A 22,005-nucleotide genomic window follows, 5' to 3' on the forward strand; every position below is an offset into this window, starting at 1 on the left:
CAGAGTGAGACCCTGTCTCAAAAAAAAATCCCCCAAAAACTGATTCCTGGGTCCTGCCCTAAACTTACCGACTCAGGATGCCCTGAGGTGGTACCTGGAAATCCGTCTTTTTTTTTTTTTTTGGTTGAGACAGAGTCTCGCACTGTTGCCCAGGCTGGAGTGCAGTGGCACGCTCACGGCTCACTGTAGCCTTCACCTCCCGGGTTCAAGCGATTCTCCCGCCTCAGCCTCCCGAGTAGCTGGAACTACAGAAAATCTGCATTTTTTAAGCAAGCGCCGCAGACCGGTTGGGAACCACAGCCGGGATTTACACGCCCCTCGTTTACGCCAGCATCACACCCGCTCACTATTGCTCGCCCCTGTGCCTGCCATCGCTGCCTCACCCAGGCTCCGCCCTCCGTCCTCATCCGGGATCCGCCCCCTGCCTCATACAGGCTTGGACCCCGTCAGTCTCCTGCAGCTTCTGGCGGCTTCGCAAGCCCCTTCCCGTGATGCCCCGCGCCTGGCTGTCGCGGTTGCCGGGCAACGCGCGGTCCCGGTCGCGGGCCTCGCTGGGACCCTCTGGGAGATGAGGCCGCGAGGTCTCCCGCCGCTCCTGGTGGTGCTCCTGGGCTGCTGGGCCTCCGTGAGCGCCCAGACTGAGGCCACCCCGGCGGTGACGACAGAGGGCCTCAACTCCACCGAGGCAGCCCTGGCCACTTTCGGAACTTCCCCGTCGACCAGGCCCCCCGGGACTCCCACGGCTCCAGGGCCCTCCTCGGGCCCCAGGCCTACCCCGGTCACGGACGGTGGGTACCATGTGCCAGCTCCTGGGGTCCCCAGTGATCCAACCTCAAGGGGGCAGCCCCGGTGAGGACGTAATAATGATAGCTAACGCTTATAGAGCACTTACTGTGTGGAGACACTGCTGAGTGTTCCGTAAACGTCCGTTCTCTAAACAATAACCCTGAGAGGTAGCTGTTACTATCACTGTCAGGTAAATGAGAAAACCAGGTCTCAGAGTTTAAGTGGGACGGTATCAAACCTTTGAAAATACTTGAAGTGGTCCCAGACAACAGTGATGCAAAGAGCAATAATGAATGAATCCTTGCAGCCCAAGACGAAATTCAGTAGAGACAATGGTGGAAATTAGTGCCTAGGCTGCACTGAACTTGCACTTAAAGAGAGGCCAAAGGTCTATCTTACTAAATGTGACTATGTTAAGACCCTTGTCTGTTGACCTGAATTCTAAAAACCCACGATTCCTCCTGTGTTGAATTGGAGGTGGAAAGCTATTGAGGGAGGGGTTACGCTTACTTCTTAGGAGTCATATTTAGGGATAATTATCATTTTTTTCAGAAAATTATTGTTTAGTTCTAGAATTACACATTTAGTGGAAATATTTTATAATCTAATTTGACGTTTGGCTGGCGCCGTGGCTCACGCCTGTAATCTCAGCACTTTGGGAGGTCAAGTCGGGTGGATTGCTTGAGGTAGGAGTTCAAGATCAGCCTGGTCAAAATGGCGAAACCCAGTCTCTACTAAAAATAGAAAAAATAGCCGGGCATGGTGGTGCATGCCTGTAATCCCAGCTACTCGGGAGGCTGAGGCAGGAGAATCGCTTGAACCCATGAGGCAGAGGTTGCAGTAATTACCACTGCACTCCAGACTGGGCGACAGAGCAAGACTGTCTCCAAAAAAAAAAATTGACGTGGATGACTTCACTGAATGACTGTGACCCGTTAAGATTGAGTGCAAAACTTTGTGAATATGCCTTTTCCTGAGATGAGAGTTCATAGCAGCTGATTCTTAAAGTGGTTCATGATCTCAAAAAAAGTTTTTAAAATTTTCCGATTGTGTGAATTGAGAGTAACCCCAATAGATATGCAGTACTTTTAATCTTTTTTTCAGTCTTTCTTTTTGAGACAAGGTCTCGCTCTGTTACCCAGGCTGGAGTGCAGTGGCGTGATTATATCTCACTTAAGTCTCAATCTGCTGGGCTCAAGGGATCCTTCTGCCTCGGCCTCCAGAGTAGCTGGAACCACAGGTGTGCTCCCCCGGCTTGCTTATTTTATTTTATTTTTAGTAGAGATGAGATCTCGCTGTGTTGTTCAGGCTGATCTCAAACTCCTGGGCTCAAGTGATCCTCCCACCTTGGCCTTCCAAAGTGCTGGGATTACAGGTGTAAACAACTGTGCCTAGCCTATCCCTTCTTAAGATCTTTTCTCAAATTGATTAAGGCTCGGTATTAGTAAGTAAAAAAGTCATCAGCTGATATCTTGAACTCTAGGACTTAACTTCAGTTACTGAACCTTTATTTCTCCAAAAGCTCTCCTTTCTGAATTATGAGTAATCTGAAAGAAAAAGTACAGAGAAATATATGTGCTATTTTAATATATAAACAGAGCTCTGTTTTATATTTAAATTGTTGATTTGATGAATTAGTAGGGAAGTTAAATCAGTGATAAACTGGGACAGAATAAAGCCAAGTATTCAATGCCTGAAACTCTTTAAGGTTTTTGGACTGGATTGTCTTTTATTCATGTGAGTACTCCATCTGTTAATGCATTTCCTCTCCAAAATCAAGCTATGCTTGAAACATCGTTATTATAGCATGTGTTCAAGGCTGTTTTTCCAGTATAGGGGATGAATTTGTGCTTGTCCTCACACTTTATTCTTTTTTGGATACAGGGTCTCACTCTGTCACTCAGGCTGGAGTATAGTGGCATGATCACAGCTCACTGCAGCCTCGACCTCCTAGGCTCAGGTGATCTTCCCATCTGAGACTCCCGGGTAGCTGGAACTACAGGTGCATGCCACCATGCCCGGCTAATTTTTTGTAGAGATGGGGTTTCGCCATGTTGCCCAGGCTGGTCTCGAACTCCTGGCCTCAAGTGATTGCCCACCTAGGCCTCCCATAGTGTTAGGATTACAGGCTTGAGCCACTGCACTCTGCCAGTTGCCTGTCTTCACCTTTTTGAAGGACCTCTCTTTAGACTTGTGACAGTAATAACTCATTTGTTAACTGTTCACTGTGTGGCAGACACTGTGCTAAGCATTTCACCTATGATGTATCTCATTTAATCCTTACAACAACTCCGTGATGAGGGTACTGTTATCCCCATTTTTCAGGTGGGTAAATTATTTGCCTAATTTTAGGACACACAGCTTGTAGATATCGGAGCAGGAGGCTGACTCTGAGTGAAGAACTGGATGGAAAATTGCAGGTGGCTTCAGGCAGTGTTGGGAGAAGAGTGATAACCCTTCATCTTGAATCTGGGCTCTGTTCATTTGTACCCTGCTCTACAAGCCAGGTGTGCAGATGCGATAGGAGGCAAGAGCAGCTGAGTGCTACTTAGACCTGACAGGGGCTGAACAGCTACTTGTTGGATGATTAATTACACTCGCATCCTGGGTAGAAACCTTTTTCCTAAGTGGAGTTATTAAACACTATTGCTTCGTCCTTAGTGGTCTTATAGCTACCTATAAGGGCTTTAAGTTTTGAAAACAAAGCAAGATAGTAATTTTAAACATACAGAGAACCTGAAGCACTTTTTATTTTTTACATTAGCCTGCATAAGTTGTGTCATTTTACTAAGCACATAGAAGAGTTCTCAACTAGAGAGAAGCACTGTAAACTTTAGGGGGAAAGCTTTTGTGTCTTAGACTAAGAAATCATCGCATATTAACAAAACCTTCCCCTTCACCTCACACATTTTTTTGTGCAGAGTGCATTATACCTTTTACGGGGTACTCTTTTTTTTTTTTTTAATCACCCAGGCTGGAGTGCAGTGGCGCAGTCTCAGCTCACTGCAACCTCCACCTCCCAGGTTCAAGCGATTCTCCTCCCTCAGCCTCCCAAGTAGCTGGGATTACAGCTATGCGCCACCATGCCTGGCTAATTTTTTTGGTATTTTTAGTAGAGATGGGGTTTTACTACGTTGGCCAGGCTAGTCTCGAACTCCTAACCTCAGGGGATCCACTCTTCTCAGCCTTCCAGAGTGCTAGGATTACAAGCGTGAGCTATGGGATACATTTTTCTTTTCTCTTTTTCTTTTCTTTTCTTTTTTTTTTTTTTTGAGATGGAGTCTTGCCCTGTCACCCAGGCTGGAGTGCAGTGGCATGATCTCGGCTCACTGCAGCCTCTGCCTCCTGGGTTCAGGCGATTCTTCTGCCTCAGCCTCCTGAGTAGCTGGGACTACGGGTGTGTGCCACCACACCCGACTAATTTTTGTATTTTCAGTAGAGATGGAGTTTTACCATATTGGCCAGGCTGGTCTCGACCTCCTGACCTCATGATCCCCCTGCCTCAGCCTCCCAAAGTGTTGGGATTACAGGTGTGAGGCCGCTGTGGGGTACATTTTTCTAAAGCTCCTTTTTATCGTGAAATAATTCATACGTACAAGTAAGAATGTTGGGTGGACACTAGCAGCATTTGCTTCAGATTCCTTTTTTGTTATTTTTGTTTTTTGGCTTGAGATCTTTTTTTTTTTTTTTTGAGATGGAGTCTCACTCTGTCATCCAGGCTGGAGTGCAGTGGTGTGATCTCGGTTTACTGCAACCTCTGCCTTCTGGGTTCAAACGATTCTCCTGCCTCAGCCTCCCTGAGTAGCTGAGATTACAGGTGCCCACCACCATGCCTGGCTAATTTTTGTATTTTTTTTTTTTTTTTTTTTGAGATGGAGTCTCGCTCTGTCGCCCAGGCTGGAGTGCAGTGACACGATCTCAGCTCACTGCAAGCCCCGCCTCCTGGGTTCACGCCATTCTCCTGCCTCAGCCTCCCCAGTAGCTGGGACTACAGGTGCCCGCCACCACACTCAGCTAGTTTTTGTGTTTTTAGTAGAGACGGGGTTTCACCGTGTTAGCCAGGATGGTCTTCATCTCCTGACTTTTTGATCCGCCTGCCTGGTCCTCCCAAAGTGCTGGGATTACAGGCATGAACCACCGCGCCCAGCCTAATTTTTGTATTTTTAATAGAGACAGGGTTTAACCATGTTGGCCAGGGCGGTCTCAAACTCCTGACCTCAAGTGATCTGCCCACCTCCCAAAGTGCGGGAATTACAGGTGTGAGCCACCGTGCCTGGTTTGAAATCTTCTTTTGAAAAAGAAAACATTACAGATAAGATTGAAGGTTGATCTTACTTCTTCCCTTCCAGCAATAATTGCAACCATAAATTCATTCTCTATTTTTTTAAAAGGGTTTTCTTTTCCTTATTTGACAGAATAAAATAGAGAATTAAAAATCCAGATAATTATCTTTGTTACAAAGCGGCAAAGAAAAATCATCCTTATTAATGATTACAAGTTGACCAGGAGTGGTGGCTCACGCCTGTAATCCCAGCACTTTGGGTGGCTAAGGCCAGCGGATCACTTGAGGTCAGGAGTTCGAGACCAGCCTGGCCAACATGGTGAAACCCCGTCTTCACTAAAAATACAGAAAAAAAAAAAAAAAAGTTGGGCATGGTAGTGCATGCCTGTAATCCCAGCTACTCAGGAGGCTGAGGCAGGAGAATAGCTTGAACCCAGGAGGTGGAGGTTGCAGTGAGCCAAGATTGCATCATTGCACTCTAGCCTGGGCAACAAGAGCCGAAACTCCTTTTAAAAAAATAAAAATAAATAAAATAATTAAAAGTTGTGAAGTGGGGGGGATTCCTACCCCGCCCGCATACCTTATTGTCTAAATCACCAAAGACATTCTGAGCACCTGAGCCGGTATGATTCTTGGCCAAGGGTCTGTGAATATGAGTTCAGCTTTAAAGCAGCAGGTTATACGTGAAGAGAGGGGCAAGGTTGAAAAGCCTCTTTCCTGAAGGTTAAAGTGGGCCCTTCCTCTGAATCGTAATCTCCAGAGACGGGGCTTAAGGACTTTGGAGTTTTAAACTGGTGGTTCTTATGGTCAGGCAAATGGTTTAGGGGTGCTTGTTCTTAAACTTGTCTAATTATAAGCATCACCTGGAAAGTTTCTGAAAACTGCAAATGCCTGGGTTTCATATTCATCTTACCAAATCAGCATCTCTGTAGGCAAAGCACTAACAGAACTTTCCAAGCGAGTCAGATCATTAGCCACTTTGGGGAAACCTCTGATTGTGGGATGCTCAAACTGACTCATTTCCACTTCACAAATTTCCCCCAAAGTGCAATAGGAAAAATAAAATGGACCTTTTGTATGAAGTTGACTTATAGTTTACTGCGGTGGCAGGGGGCAGTCACCACCTGCTGATGTTGATGCTCTGGATCCTACCCCTCTTTTTTCTGCAGTTGCTGCTCTGTGTGTCTGTGACTTATCCCCAGCACAGTGTGACGTCAACTGCTGCTGTGATCCTGACTGCAGCTCCATGGATTTCAGTGTCTTTTCTGCCTGCTCAGTTCCAGTTGTCACGTAAGTTTACGTATGACACATGCAATTTTGAAAAAATTTGACCAGGATAATACAATTTGGAGAAAGGGAAAACTTTTCCAGGCTTAAAAACCCAAACCTGATTTCCGGTGTTTTGCGTTGTTCTGAAGCCATACCGTCCAAACTAATATGTAAAAAAGTAGCTATGCCTGGCAGGGCGCAGTGGCTCACGCCTGTAATCCCAGCACTTTGGGAGGCTGAGGTGGGCGGATCACGAGGTCAGGAGATTGAAACCATTCTGGCTAACACGGTGAAACCCCGTCTCTACTAAAAATCCAAAAAAATTAGCCGGGCATGGTGGCGGGCACCTGTGGTCCTGGCTACTCGGGAGGCTGAGGCAGGAGAATGGCGTGAACCTGGGAGGCGGAGCTCGCAGTGAGCGGAGATCGCGCTACTGCACTCCAGTCTGGGCGACAGAGCAAGACTCATTCTCAAAAAAAAAAAAAAAGTAGCTATCCCTTACTTGCGTTCAGCCAGGTGACTGTGCAGGCACAAGAGAAGAGAGAATATACATTAAAATAATGTAATGAAACCTCTGTGTTTGAAGATTGAATTACATTTCAATTTGAGTTGTAAACAGACAGTGGTCACATTTTTTGTATCAGTGAATTAGTATAGCCTAGGGTGAAAAGTGCAGTTTAATTTCACAGCTTTTGTTGTGGACATAGTATTTGTAACAAAAAATTAGGTAAGAAATCTTTGTACTTTTCTGATATGTAAATCTACCAGGAATTCTCACAGTTCGCATTGTATAGAACAATGAAAAATGACATTCCCAGCTGATTATAAGGTAAAGAAATAATCTGTTCTGAATGATCTCTTATAATTGAGATTTCAAGGCTTTTTTTTTTTTTGAGACAGAGTCTCGCTCTGTCGCCCAGGCTGGAGTGCAGTGGCGCAATCTCGGCTCACTGCAAGCTCCGCCTCCCGGGTTCACGCCATTCTCCTGCCTCAGCCTCTCTGAGTAGCTGGGACTACAGGCGCCCGCCACCACGCCCGGCTAATTTTTTTGTATTTTTTTTTTTTTTTTTTAGTAGAGATGGGGTTTCAACGTGTTAGCCAGGATGGTCTCGATCTCCTGACCTCGTGATCCACCCACCTCGGCCTCCCAAAGTGCAGTGATTACAAGCGTGAGCCACCACGCCCGGCCTTTTTTTTTTTTTTTTTTTTTTTTTTTTTTTTGAGATGGAGTCTCACTCTGTTGCCCAGGCTGGAGTGCAGTGGTGCGATAGTGGCTCACTGCAACCTCCGCCTCCTGGCTTCAAGCAATTCTCCTGTCTCAGCGTCCTGAGTAGCTGGGACTATAGGTGCACACCACGATGCCTGGCGTATTTTTAGTAGAGCCGAGGTTTCACCATATTGGTCAGGCTGGTCTTGAACTCCTGACCTCAGGTGATCCGCCCGCCTTGGCCTCCCAAAGTGCTGGGATTTCAGGTGTAAGCCAACGCGCCCAGCTTCAAGGCTTTTTGAAAAACTGGCAGCACTTAGAAGAGGCTCATTAATTCAGGATGGGACCAACTTAGTATTCAGAGATAGCTAATTTAAATTTAGCCTTATAGCAAGTTTTAGCAATTGATACTTGATAGGTGAACCCTTTTAAGAAGAACAATGGGTTTTTCCTGTGAGAAACTATTTTATTGACCAGCGGGATTTTGAGCCTATTTAGTATTGTAAAAATGCTCAGAGAACAGGGCAATGTAGTCAGATTAATTTTCTGGCTACCTGGCCTGTAGCATGTTTCAGTATTTGTTGAAAATCATTCTGTTTTCCTCCCTTAGTAAATACAGGAGCCTGAAAGTGAGATTTCACCTGGCCGAACGCAAATAAGGGATAGCTACTTTTTTTTCTTTTTTTTTTTGAGACTGAGTCTTGCTCTGTCGCCAAGGCTAGATGCAGTAGCGCGATCTCCGCTCACTGCAAGCTCCGCCTCCCGGGTTCACGCCATTCTCCTGCCTCAGCCTCCCGAGTAGCCGGGACCACAGGTGCCTACCACCATGCCCGGCGGCTTGGGGCTATTTTTTTTTTTTTTTTGAGACACAGTCTTGCTCTGTCGCCCAGGCTGGAGTGCAGTGGCTCCATCTTGACTCACTGCAACCTCCGCCTGCTGGGTTCAAGCAATTTTCGTGCCTCAGCCTCCCAGGGAGCTGGGACTACAGGCATGTGCCACCACGCCCAGCTAATTTTTTGTATTTTTAGTAGAGACAGGGTTTCACCGTGTTAGCCAGGCTGGTCTCGAACTCCTGACCTCTTGATCTACCCACCTTGGCCTCCCAAAGTGCTGGGATTACAGACGTGAGCCACTGTGCCCAGCCTGGAAGATCTCTTTACTCCTTAACCATTAGTGCCTAGTAGAGCTCCTGCCACATAGTGGGCCCTCATTAAGAATGAGTTGAATTGGCCAGGCACAGTGTCTCACACCTGTAATCCCAGCACTTTGGGAGGCTGAGGCGTGTGGATTACTTGAGGTCAGGAGTTCGAGACCAGCCTGGCCAAGATAGTGAAACCCCGTCTCTACTAAAAATACAAAAATTAGCTGGGCATGGTGGTGGGTGCCTGTAATCCCAGCTACTCAGGGGGCTGAGGTGGGAGAATCGCTTGAACCTGGGAGGCAGAGGTTGCAGGAGCCAAGATCACACCGTTGCACTCTAGCCTGGGCAACAAGAGCGAAACTCCATCAAAAAAAAAAAATAATAATAATGAGTTGAATGGATGAATGAATTTCTCCCTTCCACCTCTAACTGATTTCCTAGTGTCCCTTTTTGACTTCCTCTACCATTAGTCTTTTAGGCCGACACCAGGCCAAAAACCTGGAGGCTCCCCTGACCCCTGCCTCTTCCTTTCCTTTTCCTGTCTCAGCAGTCTTTCCTTTCTCCCCACCTTTCTTGAGCACCTCCTGAATGCACTTTCCTGCCTTCAAAGAGCTTACCGTCGAGTAAGGGAGACAGGAGTGGATGGCAGTTTCTACATTAAGCATGATGAGAAGGCAGAGGAATGGCATCTAACTCAGCCCACTAAGGAATGCTCCCCAGAAAACAGGAGCTGAGCTGGGTCCTGAAGGACACGTGGAAGATGGTCAGGATGGACTGAGGGGAAGGGCATTCCAGGCAGAGGGAACTGCATGGACAGAGATGGGGGGATGCGGGATGGCTTGCTTAACTGCAGGTAACTCAGTGTGGCCAGAAGAGGGGTGGGGTGAGAGGAGTGTAGCAAAGAGATCGGGGGTCGGGTCCCCAGGGGCCTTGTGTGTATGCTAAGGGGTTTGGACTCTGTCCTGAAGTCCACAGGGCCTGGGTTGTAAGAGGATCAGATTCCCATCTTATGTAATTCTGCAGCAGCATGTGCAGTGGATCACAAGGCCAAGCCTGGTGGCAAGTAAAAAGCTATTAAGCTATTGCAGATGCAGATTAACGGTTTCCCTCCCCACCTTCCCCAAAAGCTGTGACAGTGGGGCTAGGGAGAAGTATCTAGATCTGATGGTGATTCTGAAATACTGCACAGGATTGGGGATGTGGCTGACTGGAGGGGAATAAGGAGTCCCATTCTGTGGCGTCTTCCATCACTCTAGCCCTCATGGTCGTCCATCCCTGCTCCTACTTTATGAGCTCACACCTCATCCTGTCAGGCACTCACTAAAAGACCTTCAGAAGTTCTCATTATCTATAGGCTTCTTAGCCTGGATTCAGATTCATTCCCACCTTCTTTCAGAGCCTATCGCCTGCTACCAGCCATCTCAAATCCATTCCATCCCAACCTTAGTACTCAGAGTTTCCCAAAGACTATAAGTCGTTACCCAGCCTTGGCCATTGCCGTTCTTGCACTTGGATTTGCTTCCCATTCCTACTGTCTGTCTGATTTCTACTTATCCTTTAAGGCCCAGTAAAAACTGAATGATAATATCCAGTCTTGGCAAGAGTACAGGGAAATAGGCACTCTTACTACAGTGTTGGTGAGAATGTATATTGTGCCCTTCTAGAGGGCAATCTGGGAGTGTGTCTCAGAAGCTTTAAATAATGTTACCTGCCTTTTGGTTTAGCAGTTCCACTTCAGGAAACATATCCTAAGGAAACAACTGGAGACAGTCATAAAGATGTATGTATAAGGATGTCATTATAGCATTACATATAATTGGGGAAAATTAGAAACCTAAACCTAAACCAATGAGCATAGCTCGCTGCAACCTTGCTCCTGGGCTCAAGCAGTCCTCCTACCTCAATCTCCCAAGTAGTTAGAACTATGGGCATCTACCAGCATGCCGGGCTAATTTTTTCTTTGTTTTTTTGTAGAGATAGGGGTCTGTGTTGCCCAGGCTGGTGTTGAACTCCTGGCCTCAAGTGATCCTCCCCAGCCTCCCAAAATGCAGAGATTACAGGCATGAGCCACGGTAGTTGGCCTGTACCATATCCATATCTATATTGGTTAAACAAATTGGGGTATTAATAGGCTGGTATACGATGATGAAGCCACTTAGTATAATATTGTAAGTGCATATTAAGAATTATATATTAAGTGAGAAAAGCCTCAAAACAGTATGTAGAATATAGTCCCATTTTTATTATGACTCTATACCATTATCTATCTGTCTGTCCAGCTGTCTATTTTTTTTTTTTTTTTTTTTTTTTAGAGACAAAGTCTCACTTTGTTGCCCAGGCTGGTCTTGAACTCCTGGCTTCAAGTGATCCTCCTGCCATGGCCTCCCAAGGTACTGGCATTGTAGGCGTGAGCCACTGTGCCCAGCCTCTATATTTTTTTGAGACAGGTCTTGCTCTGTCACCCAGGCTGGAGTGCAGTGACATGATCATAGCTCACTGTAACCTTGCTCCTGGGCTCAAGCAGTCCTCCTACCTCAGCCTCCCAAGTAGTTAGTACTACAGACATCTGCCAGCATGCCGGGCTAATTTTTTCTTTGTTTTTTGTAGCGATAGGGGTCTATGTTGCACAGGCTGGTCTTGAACTCCTGGCCTCAAGTGATACTCCCCAGCCTCCCAAAATGCTGGGATTACAGGCATGAGCCACGATGCTTGGCCTGTATCTGTATCTATAGCAAATTGATTGGGGTTTGTCAAATCTGGGATTGGTTGAAGACTTGAAGACTTAACTCATAACTTCTTTTTTTTTTTTTTTTTTGGAGAGAGAGTCTCACTCTGTCGCCCAGGCTGGAATGCAGTGGCACGATCTTGGCTCACTGCAACCTCCCAGGTTCAAGCAATACTCCTGCCTCAGTCTCCCCAGCAGCTGGAACTACAGGCGCATGCCACCATGCCTGGCTAATTTATTTTTGTATTTTTAATAGAGACGGTTTCGCCATGTTGGCCAGGCTGGTCTTGAATGCCTGACCTGAGGTGATCCGCTCTCCTCGGCCTCCCAAAGTCTGGGATTACAGGCATGATCTACTGTGCCTGGCCCTGTACCATAACTTCTAAGCATTAAACCTTCCTGATGGCTCCACATTTTCTTATTCTCACAGTCCTTTGAAGACAGCTTTATTCTAAAGACAAGGAATTTGGATCTATTCTGCGTACTTTTAAACAATCTGAAGGTCTGCAAAATTTTATCTAATTGATGCTATCAGAGTTTATAAAGTTCATTGACATAAAAATTATACCCTGATCTATGTTCTTGACAAGATTTCCTTAAAGATTATTCTACTTGTCTCAATTTTGTTCTTTTCTGTTAGAGGAAAAAATTTTAAATGCCAACCTTTTTCTTTTTTAAAAAGAGACGAGGATCTCACTATGTTGCCAGACTGGCCTCGAACTCCTAACCTCAAGTGATCCTCCCATCTTAACCTCCTGAGTAGTTGGTAATACAGGTGCATGCTACTGTGACTGGCCCAAATGCAAAATATTTTAACACAGAATAAACTAAATAAAAATGGATTCAGCCAGGTGTGGTGACTCATGCCTGTAATCCCAGCACTTTGGGAGGCTGAGGCAGGTGGATCATCTGAGGTAAGGAGTTTGAGACCAGCCTGGCCAACGTGGTGAAACCCTGTCCCTAATAAAAATACAAAAATTAGCCAGGCATGGCAGTGCACACCTGTAGTCCCAGCTACTCGGGAGGCTGAGGCAGGAGAATCACTTGAACCTGGGATGCAGAGGTTGCAGTGAGCTGAGATCATGCCACTGCACTCCAGCCTGGGAGGGTGAGACTTTGCATCTCAAAAAAAAGGATTCATTTTTTTTTTTTTTGAGATGGAGTCTCACTCTGTCACCAGGCTTGAGTGCAGTGGCGTGATCTCGGGTCACTGCAACCTCTGCCTCTTGGGTTCAAGCGATGTTCGTGCCTCAGCCTCCCTAGTAGCTGGGATTACAGGCACACGCCACCACGCCCAGCTAATTTTTGTATTTTTAGTAGAGATGGGGTTTTACCATCTTGGCCAGGCTGGTCTCGATCTCCTGACCTTGTGATCCGCCTGCCTCGGCCTCCCAAAGTGCTGGGATTACAGGTGTGAGCCACCGTGCCCAGCTGGATTTAATTCTAATGTCATGCTTTCATAAATATCCTCCACGTAACTGTTAACATAGTACAGTACAAGCATCTGACAGTTTTTAAATAATCTTGCTAAGATTGTGTGCTTATGTCTTGTGACTTTGTATTATTATTTTTTTAATTTTCAGGGGCGACAGCCAGTTTTGTAGTCAAAAAGCAGCCATCTATTCATTGAATTTTACAGCAAACCCACCTCAAAGAGTATTTAAACTTGTTGACCAGATTAATCCATCTATTTTCTGCATTCATATTACAAACTGTAAGTATTTGACATTGATATATTTTGTGAAACTCTGGAAAATTTTTCTCAAAGTTATGGAAAAATGTCTCAGATTTCTTTTATGATTATAATTATGATTTTTTTGAGACAGAGTCTTGCTCTGTCACCCAGGCTGGAGTACAGTGGCGCAATCTCGGCTCACTGCAACCTCCACCTCCCAGATTCAAGTGATTCTCCTGCCTCAGCCTACTGAGTAGCTGGGATTACAGGCGCCTGCCACTATGCCTGGATAATTTTTGTGTGTGGTTTTTTTTGTTTGTTTGTTTGTTTTTTTTGAGACGGAGTTTTGCTCTTGTTGCCCAGGCTGGAGTACAATGGCTGGATCTCGGCTCATCACAAATCCTCCACCTCTTGGGTTCAAACGAGTTCCTGCCTCAGCCTCCCAAGTAGCTGGGATTATGGGCATGGGCCACCATGCCCGGCCAGTTTTGTATTTTTAGTAGAGACGGGGTTTCTCCATGTTGGTCAGGCTGGTCTCAAACTCCCGACCTCAGGTGATCCACCTGCCTTGGCCTCCCAAAGTGCTGGGATTACAGGCGTGAGCCACTGTGCCCAGCCCTATTATTACTATTTTTTCTTTCTTTCTTTTTTTTTTTTTTGAGACAGAGTCTCACTCTGTTGCCCAGGTTGGAATGCAGTGGCATGTTCTCAGCTCATTGCAACCTCTGCCTCCCGGGTTCAAGTGATTCTTCTGCCTCAGCCGTCCGAGTAGCTGAGATTACAGGCACCCACCACCACACCCAGCTAATTTTTTATTTTTAGTAGAGACAGGGTTTCACCATGTTGGCCAGGCTGGTCTCAAACTCCTGACCTTAAATGATCCTCCTGCCTCGGCCTCTCAAAATGCCGAGATTACAGGTGTGAGCTGCCTCGTCCAGCCCTCAGTTAGATTTAAAGCAATTATTCTATGTTTTGCTATATGTATAGTGTATATCTTTAGAGACCATTTCACAGGTAATAGGAAGTAACTTTATAGACCTATGGGCATGCACATTTTCTTTAAAAGTAATTATGCTTGTGTAGTTGTCTTTTGAAAGCTTATACTTATCTCAAAGGTGTTTATAATATGCAGACATACATAGGAATCTAGGTTTCTATATATACATGTGTTTTTTTAACTTTATTTCCTCCTGGTTTAATGGTTGAAAATCAGGCTCAGCTTTGAACATTACCTGTGGTTTCTATTTCCTTTTTTTCTTTTATTTTTACTAAGAATATTTGCATGAAAACAGGATCTTTATTTTTATCTGAGCATTTAGCTCAAATATATGTTTAGATCCAAAGTACATGTAAAATGTTATCAGGATATCAAAGATCAGAGACACATTTATGCTTTTTGTCAATTAAACTCTCATATTTTCAGAATATCTTTATAGATTTTGGTTTTGTTCTCTCGTGATTGAAAACAGGCAGATGCTCTGTGTGATTTGTAATCTGAAGTGATAACTGGCCAGTGACTGTCAGGTTCTCTGTCGTAACACCAGCCCAGTGAACATGCCAGCCTGCTCCCTTCTCTCTCTTCTGTGAACAGCACATTTTACTCCAGGACTTTCACAGTGGCTGTGTGAGAGTAGAAATCAGATTCTTTCATTCCCATAGCCATCTGGAGAGAGCTTCTCCTTACAGGTTGATACAGCAGACTCATCAGTCCAGGGGCTAGAGAAAAAGACAGATTATTACTGGCTTCTGTTGTGCTGTTTACTTGTAGGTGCTACAGACTATTACTTCCCCATTATTAGAAGAAGCAGGCTGAGTCTGGAGGTCCTGTTTATTTAATAAGCTTTAAAAAATCCTGGGAGAAGTGAATATGGAAAAATACACTTTTTTTTTTTTTTTTTTTGAGATGGAGTCTCGCTATGTTGCCCAGGCTGGAGTACAGTGGTGCTATCTCAGCTCACTGCAACCTCTGCCTGCTGGGTTTCAGCAATTCTCCTGCCTCAGCCTCCCGAGTAGCTGGGATTACAGGTGCGCACCACCATGCCTGGCTAATTTTGTATTTTTAGTAGAGACAGGGTTTCACCATGTTGGCCAGGCTGGTCTCAAACTCCTGACCTCAGGCGATCCGCCCACCTTGGCCTCCCAAAGCGTTGAGATTATAGGCGTGAGCCAGTGCTCCCAGCCAAGACACTGTTTGTTTTTTACATCAGCCTTGATGCTATTAAAAACTGTTTCCAAAACCTTTATATAGGTCATACGTATTATACATATATTTTATACTGATTTAAAATACTGTTTTTTTTTTAAAAAAACAGATAAACCTGCATTATCCTTTATTAATCCAGAAGTACCTGATGAAAACAATTTTGATACATTGATGAAAACATCTGATGGTTTTACATTGAATGCTGAATCATATATTTCCTTCACAACCAAACTGGATATTCCTACTGCTGCTAAATATGAGGTGAGCCTGAACTTGATTGATTCTTTTCATCCCATCACAAATGTCTTTCCTTGTAAGTTAATTTTCAAGGTTACCAGGAAAACTGGCTTCCTTGAGACAGAGTTGATATTATAGACTAAAAAACTTAATGTTCATGCCTACAAATCAAAGATCATGAAAATTAAAACTGAATATTTGAAGATGGATTAAAGACTTAAATGTAAGACCTAAAACCATATAAACCCTAGAAGAAAACCCAGGCAATACCATTCAGGACATAGACATGGGCAAAGACTTCATGAGTAAAACAACCAAAAGCAATGGCAACAAAAACCAAAATTGACAAATGGGATCTAATTAAACTAAAGAGCTTCTGCACAGCAAAAGAAACCATCATCAGAGTGAACAGGTGACCTACAGAATGGGAAAACATTTTTGCAATCTATCCATATGACAAAGGGCTAATATCCAGAATCTACAAGGAACTAAATAAATTTACAAGAAAAACACAACCCCATCAAAAACTGGGTGAAGGATATGAACAGACACTTTTCAAAAGAAGACATTTAAGTGGCCAACAAACCTATGAAAAAAGGCTCATCATCACTGGTCATTAGAGAAATGCAAATCAAAACCGCAATCAGATACCATCTCACGCCAGTTAGAATGATGATTATTAAAAAGTCAGGAAACAACAGGTGCTGGAGAGGATGTGGAGAAATAGGAACGCTTTTACACTGTTGGGTGGGAGTGTAAATTATTTCAACCATTGTGGAAGACAGTGTGGCAATTCCTCAAGGATCTAGAACCTGAAATACCATTTGACCCAGCAATTCCATTACTGAGTGTATACCCAAAGGATTATAAATCATTCTATAAAGACACATGCACACGTATGTTTATTGCAGCACTATTCACGATAGCAAAGACTTGGAACCAACCCAAATGTCCATCAATGATAGACTGGATGAAGAAAATGTGGCACATATACAACATGGAATACTAAGCAGCCATAAAAAAGGATGAGTTCATGTCCTTTGCAGGGACATGGATGAAGCTGGAAACCATCATTCTCAGCAAACTAACACAGGAACAGAAAACCAAACATCGCATGTTCTCACTCATAAGTGGGAGTTGAACAATGAGAACACATGGACACAGGGAGGGGAACATCACACACAGGGGCCTGTCGGAGGGTGTTGGGCTAGGGGAGGGGATAGCATTAGGAGACACACCTAATGTAGGTGATGGGTTGATGAGTGCAGTAAACCACCATGGCACATGTATACCTATGTAACAAAGCTGTATGTTCTGCACCCGTTATCCCAGAACTTATAATAATAAAAATAAAACAATATTTGAATGCTGAATAGAGGATTTAAGGTTGTTTATTCTTTGATAAACTTGTAATTTGTCTCTTCAGAGTTCTTTGTTCTCCTGAACCTTAAAATATGTAGCAAAATGCTTGAGGCATGTTGCTGAGATCATGGAGTAGATTGGTTGGTTGCCCGGTCATCTTCTCAAAATTGTATTTAGTTTTACAGATTTTGGAAGATGTGTGCTGTTTTATGTCTGTTCAGTAGTACACCTTTAAATGCGACACATATTAACTGAATGAACCTTCTTTTGGAAGCATCTTTTTAAAAGCAAAGTATAAAAGCAACATGTACTAGTTCTAAAAGTTCAAAGTATAGAGGCATATAAGTAAAAGTTGAAAGATCCCTGTATCCATTAAAATTCATACTGCAAATCACTTTGAAAAGATTGGTGTGTATTCTTCCTGATTTTTAAATATGTCTATTATAATGTATATATGGTGTTGTATAGAAGTGGGATTTATAGGTATCCACATTGTTCTAGAAAATTCCTTTTTCAGTGATAAATCATGTGCATCTTCCCATGTCAATATAAAATTTACCATTGAGCATTTTCCATGTGCCAGGCACTGTGAAGAGCTTTTCAGGCATTACTTCATGCACCCCCCTGGGAGGGATGCACCATTGTCTCCATTTACCTGATGAGAAAAACTTAGGCACAGGAAAGTAACTTGTCAGAACTAGTGATAGAGCTGCGTTGTTGTCTTGTTTTTTTTTTTTTTGAGACGGAGTCTTGCTCTGTCGCCCAGGCTGGAGTGCAGTGGCGTGATCTTGGCTCACTGCAACCTCCGCCTCTCAGGTTCAAGCAATTCTCCCACCTCAGCCTCCCAAGTAGCTGGGATTGCAGGCACCTGCCATCATGATCATCTAATTTTTGTATTTTTGTAGAGACAGGGTTTCACCATGTTGGCCAGGCTGGTCTTAAACTCCTGACCTCAGGTGATCTGCTTGCCTCGGCCTCCCAAAGTGCTGGGATTACAGATGTGAGCCACCGCACCCAGCCTAGAGCTGCAGTTTACAAAATATTCTTGGCTGGGCACAGTGGCTCACGCCTATAATCCCAGCACTTTGGGAGGCTGAGGCGGGCAAATCACTTGAGGTCAGGAGTTCCACACCAGCCTGGACAATATAGTGAAACCCCATGTCTACTAAAAATACAAAAATTAGCTGGGTGTGGTGGTGCATGCCTGTAGTTCCAGCTACTTGGAAGGCTGAGGCATGAGGATCGCTTGAACCCAGGAAGCAGAGGTTGCAGTGAGCTGAGATCATGCCACTGCACTCCAGCCTGGGCAACAGAGCAAGACTCCATCTCAAAAACAAACAAACAAACAAACCCAAAATATTCTTTTCCGTGTATGTATCTGAGCTGTTCCACTCTTAACAGACCTGTTTCCAGTTTTTGCTGTTATCCACAATGAACATTCTCATATATACATACATTTTTGTACACTTCACTGATTAAATCCTTAGGATACATTCCTATAAATGAGTTAGTTTGGTAAAAATGAATGGAAAATTTAAATATTGATACCAGATTGCCCTCCAGAAAAATTGCAGTGCTTTACACTCCCAGCTCCAGTGAGTGGAAGGAGTTGTTTCCCATACTCCTGCTGGCACTAAAGCGTTTGGATAAACTTTCAAGTTTGAGAAAATTGGCTATAAGCCTAATAGCTATTAATCTGGGTTTTGAAGATTGGAAAATAATTTTGTGGGGTTTGGTTTTGGGAACGAAGGCATTCTTTCATAAAATTGATTCATAAAAAATTGATTTTTATGATTTTAATGTATACTGTATATGTTATTTAAATAATTAATGCTAGCGAAAAATAATTATCTCACCCCTGTGTCCGGCCACCTAGTTTCTGTCTGCAGAGGCAGACTGTTATGCCATTGTCTCATGTACCCTTCCGGAGAAATTCCATGACTAAGAAGCCTGCAAATACAGTAACATGCACATACAGAAACACACATCCTCTTAAAAATGGCGACACAACTAGATGTGAGCTTCTTGAGGGCAAGGACCACATCTGTTTTTTGCTCATCACTGTGTCCCTGATGCCTGCAGTGCTGCTTGGCACATTGTGGGTGCCCAGTAAGTGTTGAATGAATACCTTAATTACACCATAATGACTGTTGGTTATTGTGTTTGCAGTACGGGGTTCCTCTGCAGACTTCGGATTCGTTTCTGAGATTTCCTTCGTCCCTGACATCATCTCTGTGCACTGATAATAACCCTGCAGGTAAGAAAGTGGCCATTCTTCTTTCCTTAGACATTTGCTGTTATTATTAGGTTGGTGGAAAAGTAGTTGCGGTTTTTGCCGTTAAAAGTAATGACCAAAATCGCAATTATTTTTGCACCAACTTAATACTTTACATTTGTAGTAGTCATAATTAAACAGGCCTCGTAACTAAAAACAGAATCTTCAGGTTAAAAGAGGCCTCAAAGGTCATGTAGTTCAATTTCCCACCCAGGGCCAGTCTTTTCTACCACATGCAGTCACTGCTTGAGCACTTGTAGTGATGGGGAACTGACTACCTGAAAACAGCTCACTCAATTGTTTAACACTTCCAGTTGTTGGAAAGTTCTAAAGCATATCAACAGCTAACCATTATTAAGCACTTAGTGTGTTCTGGGTATTGTGTTAAGTGCTTGCATGTGTTTTCCCTTAAATCCTCTCTGTAATCCCTTGAGGCCAGATTAGTGTCTCCATTTTTTAGAGCAAGAAACAGAGATGTGCAGTTTCTTGTTCAGGCTCACTCAGGCGGTGGTGGAGAGGGGATGGACCCCATGCAGTTGGCCTGCAGCCTGTGCTCCCCTATGCTCCTCTCCATTCAGGAGCCTCCAAGAGTTTGCAGAATGGCCCCCAGGCAGTGGAAGGCAGCAGGCTTGGCTCTCCCATCCCCAAGGGGCCTCACTATGAAGAAGCTAAGTAATGGATGATAGGAAAATGTATTCTGCTGAAAAGACAATCTTGCACACACAAAGAACAGTGTAAATTAAAACCAAACCAAAGGCTGGGTGCGGCGGCTAATGCCTGTAATCCCAGCACTTTGGGAGGCTGAGGTGGGCAGATTGCTTGAGATTAGGAGTTTGAGCCTGGGCAACATAGCGAAACCCTGTATTTATAAAAAATACAAAAATTAGACATAGTGGTGCACATCTATAGTTCCAGCTACTCAGGAGGCTGAGGTAGGAGGATTGCTTGACCCAGGAGGTGGAGGTGGCAGTGAGCTGAAATCGCACCGCTGCACTCCATCCTGGGTGACAGAACAAGACTCTGTCTCAAAGAAAAAAAAAAGAAAACAAAACCAAAAACAACTCCCCCTCCCCCGCAACAAAACCTAAAAACCAAACGGAGATACCATTTTCCCCTGTCAGATTGGCAAAACTAAAAAAAACTGAAGCTGTGGGGAAATAGGCACTCCACCTACATAGCTGGTAAGACTGTAAATTGGTACAACCTTGGTGAAGGGCAACTTAGCAATTTGTATCCAGATTACAAATGAATGTGCTCTTCAACCCAGCTGTTCTACTTCCAGGAGTTGATCCTACAGAAATGCTGGCCAACATGCAAAATAATAGATTGCAGCATTGTTGGTGATAGCAAAGATGGAGACAACTTAAGTGTTCATTAATAGGGAACTAGTATAATAATTATGCCACATCTATAATATAATACTAATTATCCCCAAGAAAGGAGGAGCTGCTTCATGTAAAGACAGGCCAATCTCCAAGATATATTGTTCAGTGAACAAAATGAGGGGCAGAATAGTGTATATATTGTACATTTGTTTCCAAAAGGGGGAAGAAATAATAATAAAAATATGTGTATATTTTTTACACACATATTTGCTTTTATTTCCATAGAATATTTCTAGAAAGATACACAAGAAGCCTCATGCCAGTTGCCTCTGGAGAAGGGGACTGGTGGTAGCTGGGGGGCAGGACAAGAATTGGAGGGGGATTTACTCATTATCTTTTTGTACTTTTTGAATTTTGAATCTCATGAATGTATTACCTTTTTGAAAAATAATTTAAAACATTGTAGGCCAGGTGCACTGGTTCACACCTGTAATCCCAGCACTGTGGGAGGCCGAGGCGAGAGGATCACTTGAGGTCAGGAGTTTGAGATCAGTCTGGGCAACACTGTGAAACCTTGTGTCTACTAAAAAAACAAAACAAAACAAAACAACAACAAAATTGTATATCTGTGTTGTAACTTATTTTACAGTTTTACCTAGATTAAAATTTTTTAGTTGCCATTGGAAAATTGAAAAATTTCTTCTCTTTTTTATTTTTTTTTCCTTGGGAATGTTAATGATTTCCAGCGTTTCTGGTGAACCAGGCTGTTAAGTGCACCAGAAAAATAAATTTAGAACAGTGTGAAGAAATTGAAGCCCTCAGCATGGCTTTTTACAGCAGCCCGGAAATTCTGAGGGTAAGAATTATTTTGAAGTGGAACTTACTCATTAGGTATGTTTCTGTTCTTTCTGCGCTTTTAAAATATGACAAGTACAGAATAATTTCAGTATGTGATTGATACTCGAGTTTAAATTTCTCCAGTACTTTTGTATCAGTGATTATTGAAATAATCCTTTAAATAATTTTTATTTTTATATAGTTAGCTCATATTTTGCTTTTGTTGATTTTTTTCTTTCATTCATTTTGATGGTAACCAATATCTGTCTCCTGAATAAAAACAAATCTTTACTAATAACTAAAAACTTTAGAAATCATAAAAACATCTTCATGTCTGTGACAGAAATAATCGTATCAGCCCCAAAAAGGGCTCTCTCTCAGAAACAGGCCAGAAAATAAGAGGAAATCCACTTTCTGGTTGGCAGATGACACAGGCAGTCAGGAAAGAACAGGAAATGGGAGAAGTGGGCACGATGGTGAAGGGGCCCCTTCTCTCTGGTTGCAGTGATTGAACCCTAAACTGAAGAAATGAGTGAGGCCACTGGCCCACATGACAGATGAGATGGAGGGTGGTAAGGGAAGAAGACTTTTTTCAATGATTAAAAACCATATGATAGGCTGAGGCAGGAGGATCACTTGAGGCTAAGAGTTCAAGAACCAGCCTGGGCAACATAATGAGAT

At 43.8% G+C, this 22,005-nt stretch overlaps 1 protein-coding gene across 4 annotated transcripts in view; it reads left to right on the top strand.

Moving 5' to 3' along the window:
• The first annotated feature begins 418 nt into the window (after positions 1-418).
• The window catches only part of TCTN1 (tectonic family member 1), a 42,596-nt gene continuing 21,009 nt past the window's right edge, over positions 419-22,005 (top strand). For all 4 annotated transcript variants that reach the window (XM_012510096.2, XM_030821379.1, XM_030821381.1 and 1 more), the window contains exons 1-6: positions 419-788; positions 6,238-6,358; positions 12,994-13,124; positions 15,398-15,549; positions 19,057-19,144; positions 21,234-21,343. In XM_012510096.2, coding sequence (XP_012365550.1) covers positions 569-788; positions 6,238-6,358; positions 12,994-13,124; positions 15,398-15,549; positions 19,057-19,144; positions 21,234-21,343 — 822 coding nt within the window. In that variant the 5' untranslated portion in view covers positions 419-568. The remainder of the gene's footprint in view (positions 789-6,237; positions 6,359-12,993; positions 13,125-15,397; positions 15,550-19,056; positions 19,145-21,233; positions 21,344-22,005) is intronic.

This window comes from Nomascus leucogenys, chromosome 10 (genome assembly GCF_006542625.1).
Source record: "Nomascus leucogenys isolate Asia chromosome 10, Asia_NLE_v1, whole genome shotgun sequence".
NCBI lineage: Eukaryota > Metazoa > Chordata > Mammalia > Primates > Hylobatidae > Nomascus > Nomascus leucogenys.